At 40.6% G+C, this 12089-nt stretch overlaps 1 protein-coding gene across 2 annotated transcripts in view; it reads left to right on the top strand.

The window, feature by feature from the left end:
* Positions 1-12089, top strand: part of fam184ab (family with sequence similarity 184 member Ab) — a 109563-nt gene that overhangs the window by 32624 nt on the left and 64850 nt on the right. For both annotated transcript variants that reach the window (XM_028398405.1, XM_028398406.1), the window contains exon 2: positions 10518-10637. In XM_028398405.1, coding sequence (XP_028254206.1) covers positions 10518-10637 — 120 coding nt within the window. The remainder of the gene's footprint in view (positions 1-10517; positions 10638-12089) is intronic.

Here is a 12089-nt window from a genome sequence, read left to right as displayed (position 1 = left end):
GCTGGTGGATTAAGGTGCACCTTACAGTTTAGCAGATCACAGCCCCGCATTATAATTAAAGTAATTAGGCCTCCTATCGCTCTCCGTGCTTCAGTAAATTCTCTCTCAGTAAACGCATAACACAGAGGCTGTGGAAATGAGATGGCACACTGCCTATGTGTGTATACGATTTTTTTATTTCTATTGAAATGCGATGCGGCACACTGCAGAGAAGAGGTAGAACCTGGATGAAGGTCTTTATAAGTGGTCTGTATCTGTTTTTCTTGGTGTCAAATTATTCGGAAGATCAAATTTTTTTTCATTATATCTAATTTTGGTCGTGGGGATCTGTGCTTCTTTGTCTGGGAAAATGACACAAGTGTTAAAATCTTTATTACACTGTAATGATTCGACATGACTGTTTGCAGTTGTGGTTATGAAGGGTGATCAAGGTAGAAGTCGTAGTAGGGTTGGGCGGTATCCAAATTTTGATACCGTCCAACACCCTCCACATTTTACCCCGGTATATGAAAATACCATTTTATTATTCCAGCCCAACGCCAACTCACATCCACATTGAGCCAATGGCTTGGCTTCTTCATTGGCTGTGATTTCACTTCCTCCTTTTTTTAGCCAACAAAAAACAAATTAAATGTGAACGTATGGAAAAAATAACCCTTGATCACAGGTCAGCATGATTAGAACTAGCCAGCAGCCAACCACCATGAGGCAAATACGATGTTTTCGCTTTAACGTCGTCCATGTTTTGACAGTCAATAGGTAGCACCAGCATTTGTTTTTGTGCATTGTGTGTCCACCTGCGATGGACTTGTGATCTGTCCAGGGTGTACCCTGCCTCTCACCTATAGATAGCTGGGATAGGCTCCAGCCCCCTGTGACCCTGCACTGCAGGACAAAGCAGGTTCGGATAATGGATGGTTGGTCTTTTCTTCACCTTCAGTTGGTTTGTTAGTCATTGCCAATCAATTTATTTACATTTATTGTTATTTATTTAAATGAGCCAGTCTCCATATTTCCTTTGCCTGTATTTGGATTAGCTATTAGTTGGTCAATGACTAGCAAGATGGTGATGCCATGATTCACAGAGTTGTGCAGTGTTCATCCATCCTTATTTACAGTCTGCAGTTTTAACCATTGACCACAATGTTGCATAAACCCCAACAATTTTAGGCTAGTTAACTGGAAATGAACTGGTTCAAGGCACTGTGATCACCCCACGTGCAGTGTGACAAGGATTCAGCCATGAAAGTCAGAGGAAGGAATAGGAATGATGAATGAATCTCACCCATGTCTTATGCAGCTGCAGGCTCATATTCAAAATTAGAAATTACATTTGACCGTGATTAAAATATAATGAATGGAAAGAGATAATGATAATTACCTCGTAATATACCTCACTGCAGTTCAGCAGGCAAGCCATATTTAAATCCATTTTAGCAGCAATTAATATGGCGGACAGCCCCTTTTAATGCAGCTTTCACCTGTGATTGACAACACACTAATTGGTTCTATTAACCTTTTTCATTAGCTTCATGGATTTCAGGGGACAATAGACACATCATATATATACTTTATTATCTTAAAAAAACTGATAGAAGCTTATCAGATCTCATCTGATGACTAATGGAACATCATGGCAATATCCATTTAATAATAAAATGCTGCATTTCCGAGTCTGTATTTTGCTTTTTGTACCTTCCTTCAGAGAGAATGGACAGAACATTTGTTCTGCATGCAGCAGTAATAATGAATATAATTGTTTGCTGAACCAGTCACTGACTACAGCTCCTTCCTAAAAGGGTTCAGCCAGCGAAAAGGACACCGGTCGATAGATAGTCGTAGCAGCGTTACCATCGACCTCCCTCCACACAAATTGAATCCCCATGTGTGCAGAGATCAATACACCAAATTTCAGTCATTCATATCTGCAGGACTTCACTATAGAAACCACTTTCTTCCTTTGGGCTTGAATTTTATTTCACAATTTATATGCAGCCCTGTCTCAGTTTATAATCACATGATTTTGGATCAATAGTTTCATGCACAGTGACATAAATGGTCTTGCAAGACTGCAAGGAACAGAAGGCTATTTTTCATGTGAAATATTGACATGTTTCATTCATACCGACATTTGACAAATCACTTAACACTTAACCCCAATCGAGAGTGAAAAACAAAATGGAAGTGGCGGTTGCAACAATTATGCGACACGTTGGCACTGGGTGGACACAAACCCTGGATGTCTGGTTAAAGGTGCCTAGCTACAGATTACAAACTGCCATCCTTCTGATAATAAAATTAGCAACAACACACTGGTAATGGTAATAACAATGGTAATCATGACTATTGGCTGTGTTACATTCTTTAGGCCTACTTCACTCCACAGATCATTTCAATCAATGCACAATTCACACTGCTTTTTTATTACTACACACTATGTTTTACAACATTTACCAACTCAGAGTTTTTTAACGTTAACGCAGCTCATGATGTGTGTCTTTATCTAACATCATCTGTAAAAGCATCACAAACTAGGTGTTATGATTTCTGTTAGTAGCATGTTGCTAAATAAGGCATTTTAACAAATGACAAAAACGTGCCTCATTTTACGCATTGTTGGGCAAAGTTTGCACCAGTTGGGTACAGTCGTCATTTGTAGTTGGCACCAAAATCTGTTGGTGCGCGAGGGGGTTGAAGAAGCGAATCTGCAAGTGTGCGAAAGGGAACAGACCCCACCCACAGTCATTCATGTTTGCATTTTTTGGGCCGAGTCTGGATGCAGTTGGGTAGTGTGAACTGATCACTGACCCAATTGCAATTCTCTTCCAATAATAATAAGAGAGGGTCGGACACAGGGGACAGTGTCAGAGACAATGCTCAGTCACACTTGCTGCACCCAGAAGACAAAGCTCTGAGCCACAAGGTAGAACATGACTGCTGGCTAGCATTATGGTGGTGAAATAGTGGTCATTAGACATTGTTATTAAGCGTTATCTAGCTGATGGAGGCACTCGACATAAGAAATGAATAAGGTGTGTGTGCGTATGAAGATACAGTGGCTGGCAGTGATAGATCCTTTGAGGTTGATAATCATCATTTTCATCTTTTCATCTTTTTAATGTAGTCTCTGAGTCTTTGTAAGGACATCAGAGGATCATTTTACATGAACTGGTCCTACATTTTGTTTGGTCTGTGGCTTTATTTTAATACGTGGTTGTACTGTATATAAATATATATAAAAGATTTGTTATTGGACTCTTCTTTTTAGCTGCTTTCATCCTGTTAGTTCAAAGACTTCAGCAGTACACTGATCCAACCAAACCCTATTCCACTTAACCTTCAGCAGTACCTTATAAACCTTTTGCTTCCTTTAAAGAAAAGCTGAATATTGCAACAGCTTTTAACCGTTGATTATGTTTTCTCCGTATTTCTATAAAAGTCTGAGTGTTCAGCCGCCTAAAGTGCATATTGGAAGTCAAAAAGATCTCGTTATGCACATACACACACATCTGTTTTGATGTCATGTCTAGTAGTGGCTCATTACTGTACAAGCTTCACCGCATAAAAGCTCTGATATTCAGTATTTCAGCAGTTTATCTCAACCGAGAGCCCAAAATGTGTGAATGCACTAAAAACCTACAGCGTGAAGCCCTCTTTTGCTCCCGGCTTTTGAAATGTCAACAACAAATTAGCAATATACAAAAACCCCCAGATGTCTACGAGGATAACGTGACAGGCAATCTGACAGACAGTGGAAGGGAAAATAACTTATAAATAGCACTCATAAGCAATTTAGATTGACAGACTTGGAGGTTTGAGAGTGGTGGAAGTGAAGATGAAACAGCATTGTTTGCTTTGATCACTGCTGAATGAGTGTGTTTTATTACCCAGTGAAAAAGTTATGACTTTCTTCCCCCTGTCAGGCTAAGTCACACTGCTGTCGTTCAAATGAGATGCATACTGTATGTTTGTAGATGTGTATTTTTGTGGTAGAATCCACCAGATGCTATTTTTGTAGAAATACACATGGATGTCTATATACTGCCTCGATTCAATGGTTTTGACAAAAGTTTGGCTTAAATCGTTCAGAAATTATAGCTGTTTTCACACACACACACACACACTTTTTTACAGTATTAGTAGAGTAGAGTACAGATCTATACTCTGAATACTCTGAATTCATCAATAAACTGCAGTGAATCTGTTTCATTGGCAGACATACTGTACATATCCATGTCATAACACTGGCTAGAGCATGTCTGAATGAAGACGTGCTATGATATGGAGCATCAGCTGATCCCTTCCTTCCCCAGACTTTTCTCTGACATCATTCTAGTACATGTTCATCTTGGTTTCATTAGTCCAAAGAATGTTATTCCGGAACTGGGCAGTTTTTTTGTCTGTTTTCTAGTGTGACCAGTGGTTTGTACCTCGTTGAGTGCACCACTGTATTTACATTCATAAAGCTTTATCTGACTGTAAACAAAAATGCGCAGCTGCTCCAGAGTCTTCTTGATTTGGTTAGATGTTGTGAAAGTGTTGTTTTCACCATGGACAGAATTCTTCCATCACTCACTTACTTGACTTGTTTTTCTGTGGTCTTTGGTCTTTTGCATTTGTTGATCTCACCGCTGTCTTCCTTTCAAGAATGTCCTTGACATTGTCCACCCCCCGGTGTTTGTTGTCTCTCTTATGGGTTTGTTTGAGCCTAATGATGGCCTCCTTGACTTGCATAGACACCTCGCATGTGAGAGTTCCAGAGTTTCGGCTATCAAATATAACACTCATGACCACCTTCAGGACTTTTATCTGTTTAATTAGTCATGGCGTAACCAGGGAAAAGGACATGGAATAGCTGGCTAACTAGGAAGACATAATGTAATCATGCTATCCTTCCATCAATCTTCTGAACTGTGCATTGTCCTCTAGAACAGGGTCATAGGTGGCTTGAGTCTACGGGGGGACAGGCAGGAGTCAGGGTACACCCTGGACAGGTCACCAGTCCATGGCAAGGCTAGCATAGACAGACAAACAACCATTCACACTTACACTTACACCTTCAGGTAATTTAGTGTCACCAAATAACCTAACTAGCACGTCTTTTAGAATATGGGTTCTGGAGGACGTGCAAACTCTACACAGAAAGGACCCAGCCCAGAAATCGAACCTTCTTGCTGTAACTGTGGCAACCATGACTATTAATTCTTTTTATGTATGTTTTTTTAAAAGCCCGTTTTAGAGCTTATGTTGACAACCACAATAATCACAGTTTAATGTGTTTCCTTATTAATAAGAATGGAGTCCATGTGGTTAGTTTGTTACGAGAACAAAAATAAGAAAGAAGAAAGGAAAAAAAAAAGTTCAAGTGAGCAGAACTTCCTTTGAGAAAGTCATATTTTTTCTCCAGCCCTCGCAGTGTTCGACAGCTGAGTCATATTTCATCGAGCAGCGAGAAGGGACCGGACTGGTGGAAGTCTTAGCGAGTTTCTCAGGTGTGACTTTCTGCCAGCTGAAAAATTTGTGCTGCGTTTCGCTGTCACCTTATCGATCTGCTTGCTATCACTGTCATTTAAGCAAATTCCTCCAAGGACGTGAACCGATCGACCCGGGGAGATGAGAAAAGATCACTGATACGATGCACACACACACAGGCCTACTGTTTCTCTCACTTTAACACCTAAGAAAGATGCACTCTTAGCACTGTGTTCAGCCTCATGTTTTAATCATAAACTCTATATAAAGATGGTCAAACCCTCTGTGACATAGGTTTCCTGGAGAGCTTGTGGTGTTCAGTATGGGCAGTACCTGTTGTAAAAGTATGTATAGAGAACTAGTGATCTGTGACAGGTCTCCCTTAATTCCACATAATAATAAACTGCAGTTTATTTCTGCTTTAAAGTGGCACCTAGAGGAGTCACAGTGTTGAGTTTCCTGGGTTACAGTAGAGTACATATATATGTAACTTTTGACTGTACATTTTATGTCCTGTACTGTATTTATTTAAAGGACAATGGACAGTTGTTGTTTTTGTTGTCCCTTAAAAGACATGACTGGGACAATTTGGGGGCCATTGTCAAATATAATAAGCTTGTTGTTGTTTGGTTTGGTCACAGGGCATTTGTTTCCAGTCGAAACACATATCATAAGTGGCACATTAAGCAGCTTAGGTATTAGCCGCATGCTATAGCGGGGATCAAAACAAAGCTAAAATGATACAAGTGTTGGACCTGATTTTGTTTGACAGCCTAAATAATATTTTATGTCACCCATAGGCCTAGTGCTACCCCTTAGTAGCTCAGCTATAAGGAGAAGCTCTATTATCTATGGAACATTGGGCAATGACCAAAAGACCAAAATTGTGAATTCAAGCAAGTAAGAAGAGGATTCCTCCACAGGGTACATACAAGAGTACATCTGCTGCTCATTCATACTGAAAGGCAGTTGAGGTGGTTAGGGCACCTGATTGGACACCTTCAGAGCACCTCTCTAGCTGGAGGGGATTACATCTCCCAGCTGGCCTTAGAGTAGCTGTTGATGCTTAAGACAGGGCTGGAGGAAGCCACTGGAAATCACAGGAAGACCAGAGGTCAGCTGTGCTGTTACCGTATTGTCTGGACTATAAGTCGCACTTTTTTTCATCCTTTGGCTGGGTATGGGACTTATACTGAGGACTTATATGTGTTTTTTTCTTCTTCATTAGGAATTATTTGGCTGGTGCAACTTATTGTCCAGTGCAACCTATAGTCCAGAAAATACGGTACTAACTAAATTATGCAATTCTACTAAGTGACCGTGACATAGCCATAGCTACAAAACTTGTGAACACATTCACTTTGGGTATGAATGTCTCAGTGCCTAAACGCAGAACCATAATTCCACCCAAACTTTGGACTGCCTCAACTAGAGCGCAGTGTTACAGAGGATCAGTTAAGGCTAAATAAAAGCCCCTTAAACTGTGTGTTGTTGATATAGTACTCACACAAACACAGCAGGCAGGATGGCTCCTAGTGCTACTATGAATTTGTATGTATACTACAAACACCCCCATGTGCTGTACCTTTTGGTCACATTATTAATAGTCGCAGCCCTTTTAATAACAAGTGTGCTCACAGACTCTCTGACTGCTTCTCAGGCAAATTTACGCTGATGAGTTTGAACATGAGTTCATTGATTCATTAGGATCTGTGCTGGTGTTATGTGCCTGCTTGCATGTGTGTGTGTACCAGCAGAGCCCACAGCATTATGATTAGAGCATTTCTTCTGCAGAAGTGTGCTGATGAGTCTGTGACAGACTGTGACTGGAGCCCCTCCAATCATTATGACTGCTTCTTCACTTCCTAAGATGATTAGAGGCTGAATAATTTACACATGCCACATTTTCTCAGCTTTGTTTGTCTCTTTTTTTTGCAGTTTGTCTTTTTCCCTTTGGTGTTTCATCACTCACTTATGAAGACATTGCCCTCAACAGCTTATAGTAGTTAGGATTTTGTGTTCGCATAGCTATGGCTACAATCTCATCACAATTCTAACAAACTAAATAAAAATAGCAGCAGAAGATCAACATTTTTTTCGACCTGGAACATGTTAAAGGCAAGTGAAACAACCAGAATACATCTCTAGTGCTCAGAATATTCTAGAGACACATGTGAGGACATCTGTTTGACAGTTAAAGCTTGGTGGAAACTGGGTCATACAACGGGACAATGATCCAAAGCACGGCAGCTGATCTACATCAGAATGACTGAATCAAGGTTTTGGAATGGACCAGTCAAAGTCCAGACCTTAACACAATTGTAAAGTCAATGCCCAAAAACATATCTTTTTGGCTTCATCCATCCATCCATCTATTTTCAACTGCTTATCTGGGACTGGGTTGCGGGGGCAGCAGTCTAAGCAGGGACGCCCAGACTTCCCTCTCTCACTGGACACTTCTTCCAGCTCTTCTGTGGGAATCCCGAGGTGTTCCCAGGCCTGTTGAGAGACACAGTCTCTCCACGGTGTCCTGGGTCTCCCCTCGGGGTCTCCTCCCAATGGGACATGCCCCAGGGAGACGTCCAGGAGGCATCTGAACCAGATGCCCGAACCACACCAGCTGAAGATTTTGGCTTGATGTTTTTATGTGTTGTTCGTTTAAGGGTTGTATGTGCCTAACACTAAGATCCACTATGATCAGATTATTTTTATTAAAACGTAGAATTCAAATAAGGGGTTCCTAACTTTTCTTCTATAGCCTAAAATGTGTCACCATGGGAAAAAAGAAGAAGTTTTGGGGCCTGAACAAAAAAGTAGCTGCACCGGTTGGCCTGCATTGGTCTACCCAGATACTTTGGCATGGTTGTACAGTATATGTTTGCGCATATGTGTCAATGTTGAAATGTTTATTCATATTATTTCATATTTTAGTGTAGCCTCACAAACAGATTTAAAAAAAAACAAAACATTTATTTGTAATAAAATTAGTATAATTATTGTTCAAGAAAACATAAAAAGAGATGAACACAAACAGGTAAATGTTGTGAGGATAAAACTCCCATGTCAGGGCGCTTCTTGAATGTCTGTCTTGTATGGCTGTCAGCAAATCAGAGTTGAGTGTGTGGGGAATAAACACACCAGCACTTGTCAGACACCATGCTTTCATCTGCTGTTGCATAAAAAGGAGATGTCATTGCTTCAAAGAAAGCTTTTGGCCTCCTCTTTCTCTGCACTCCCTTTTTTTTTCTAATTCTGCTGATGGACTTTGGTCCGAAGTAAACAAAGGCTCTTTAGCACCCTCGCACAGTTTCGACGTGCTGAATTATTGACATGGTTTTTCAAAGCGGCATCGCACAGCTTTGTTTCTCACGGCAGGGTGGAGAAGCAGGACGGAGAAGTGTCTCGTGGTTTTTCTAGCAAAAATGTGAAATCCATTTGTGTCCTCTCTCTCTCCTCTCTCTCTCCCTGCCTGGGAGCAGAGGGGATCACTGCACTGTCAGATTATGGCTCTGTGGATGGCTGCATGTATTTTTGGGACAGATTTAAAGGTCAATCTCATGCACAACAGTTTGCTTGTGTTATTTTTATCCTCGGCAACACACAGCATCATCCAATTTTTAATTTATGACTGTAGGGCATCACTGATGCTTCTGGGCTAATATTAGAAACGTTAAGGCTCTCTATACCGCACAGCTGTATACCAGGCAGTTTTATACAGTTCTTTACTATGATCTCTGCTCATTTGCAATGCAATACTATAATATGCTAAAGAATGCTAAATTCTAGCATCTGCATCCTTTTTCCCTGTGGCATTCAGTGCTCTTTATCAATATGGATGTTATTTTGGTGTACGTTGGTCGGCTTGATTTTCACAACATTCATGAAATCACAAATCCATCTTCTCGGCTTCAAGCTATGTGTTGTGTTCGATCTATGTTGTGTACTGCCAGTTCTTGCTTCTGGTGCAGAATCACCAGTGAGCAAGTACTGGCAGTTATATATGTGTTTAGGTGTGATGGCAGACTCATTAGCTCATCCTGTTTTTTGAGGTTGAAACTGCAACAGCAGTGGTTAGCACTGTCGCCTCACAGCAAAAGGTTCCCGGTTGGATTCTGACTGGGGCCTTTCTATGTGGAGTTTGCACGCTCTCCCTTTGCCTGAGTGGGTTTTCTCCAGGTGCTCTGGCTTCCTCCCACATTCTGAAGAAGTGCTTGGTGACTGAATTGCCCACAGGTGTGAATGGTTGTTTGTCTGTGTGTTGCCCTGCGATGGACTGGTGACCTGTCCAGGGTGTACCCCGCCTCCCACCTATAGATAGCTGGGATAGGCTCCACCCCCCGTGACCCTGCACTGCAGGACAAAGTGGGTGCAGATAATGGATGGATGGATGGATGAAACTGCAACACAAACAACACATGATGGCAACACAAATGCAAAACTGACAACCTAGATATACTGTAACAACAAAAAATGCAACACAAAACCCATGCAAAATCAATACAAATGCATACATCTGACAAGAACTGAAATTATAGTCACAATGGATGTTGACAAAACTGGTGGATTACACAATTTAATTTTCTGCATGATTGTAAGCTAATGAACAGCATTTCACATTTTACCAAACATGTACAATTTCTTCTTCTCATTCTTTCTCTAAATAGAAGATTTTGGGACTAACTACCACTGTAATTAATTTCTGTTGTCAGGCTTTTGCATTTGTGTTGTGGTTTCTTGCATTTATGTTGTGAGTTTTGCATTAGCGTGGGTTTTATAAATAATATAATAATAATGAAAAAAACAGCAGATCAATCAAAATGTCTTTATAGAGCTTTATTATGAAATCATCGCTTAGCCTTTCCTTCATGTGTTTTGTAATTCAACTCTCATGTTTCCTTACTTTACCTTCGCAGCCAGTGCCCGCATTAATTTTTCAGCAGAATATATCCAGCCCAGCAGTCCTAACATGTTCGGCAGCTATGAACGGTCTCCCACCTGTATTAATATTGTATTAAATGTGTTTCTTTCCCTTCTGTCTTTTACAGGTTATCTATGCACTGAACACAAAAAACGATGAACACGAGGCGGCCATCGCCACTCTGAAGGAGGCGCATGAGGAGGAGGTGCAGCAGATTCTTTCTGAGACCAGAGAGAAGATACTCCTGGTGTGTACAACTCACTTTACTTTCACTTTGTTAGCACCAACACCCTGAATCTCTTAACCAATCAAAGTGTAGTCGTCCTACTTCGCCCATGTGGATGGACAGTATTATATATGAGGGGTGATAAGTTTGTGGTCTAGGGAGATGTGATAACAAAGACTGTTCACGGTCAAAAACATTTTGTTCTACTTTGAGAAATTGCAAGTCAGTATTTTCCAAGGAAAAGGGCCATTAGTCTTTATGGATCCACTACCTCAATCTCAAGGGAGGTCCACAAGTACACAGTGGTCAAGTGGAACACTTGTAATGGGTGTTCCTTCACCTACTTGGTAAAGGAACGGGCTTGCGAATTCAAATGTGGCAACGAGAGACTGGAAGTTGGCCTTTGACCTTGGGTGCACCTCTTCCAACCAAAGACCAAGGAACAATCTAAACACTGGAACCAAAGTCTCCAAATTATTGAGGTCAGCATCAAGGTGAAAGCTTCTGTGTGCTCTTCCACAAGGATAACACTCTAGGTCACAAGTCCAACAGTTACGTGGAGTAGTAGAGCTCTTTCCTTACGCCTAAAATTTACACCCAGGCACTGTATACTGTATAGGAATTGAGTCTGAGCGGCTACTCATTTCTAGTTCTAAGTCAGACATAACACTCAGGTGTAGTAGTACACATTGGGCGTACACATTGCGGTCACCATGGTCACATGATCATCAAATGACAGGTCAGAGTTTTGAATAATACTGGAGAGAGCACCCACACCGAAGATGACGATGATGAGAGTGGTAGTGTTAAAATAGCTGGAAATATTATGATAACGTCTAATTTTGAGTCAATTAACTGGAAGAAAATCCTGGACATCCATTTTTGGATTTCGGTGAGAGAGAGCAGAGCTTAATTTTAGAAAGCGAAAGCATAGTCATGGAATTTAAAGGGATAGCATTAGTGTATCATCTGCATAGCGGGGAAAGTCAATGTTATTTGTATATATGAATATGGACATGAGTAAAAACAGTGACTGATTCATGAGATCTAAGAAGCATTTGTTTTTTCCTGGATTTAAAGATCTCTTTATAAATACACCTACTGTTGTCAGAAGTCATATTTAGGTCAAGATGAGACACTATCAGTGTACATCCATATCTAAACTACATCTCTCACATAGAAGCTGATCCATTGGAGACCTCAGACCATTTTTAAAATGAACTCATCAATATTTAATCTAGTAAATATGAAATATTTAAATCTATATATGTCATGACTCTTGAGGAAGTTGACTTGCTTCCCTGTGACTATAAGCCACAGTTTTCCACAGACTGTCCCCGGAGGTTGTTTATACTGGTGTGAGTTGAATGCAGTGTAATTAATCGAAGTGAATCAAATGAACCTGTTTAATCTTTTCAATTTTCACGTTCATTTGTTTATCATAATGAGGAATTTTAAGTCCGTGCACATCAG

Source organism: Parambassis ranga, unplaced genomic scaffold (genome assembly GCF_900634625.1).
Source record: "Parambassis ranga unplaced genomic scaffold, fParRan2.1 scaffold_21_arrow_ctg1, whole genome shotgun sequence".
NCBI classification, from domain to species: Eukaryota; Metazoa; Chordata; class Actinopteri; family Ambassidae; genus Parambassis; species Parambassis ranga.
Note: the sequence above shows the minus strand (reverse complement) of the source record. Positions and strands in the feature narration are given on the sequence as shown.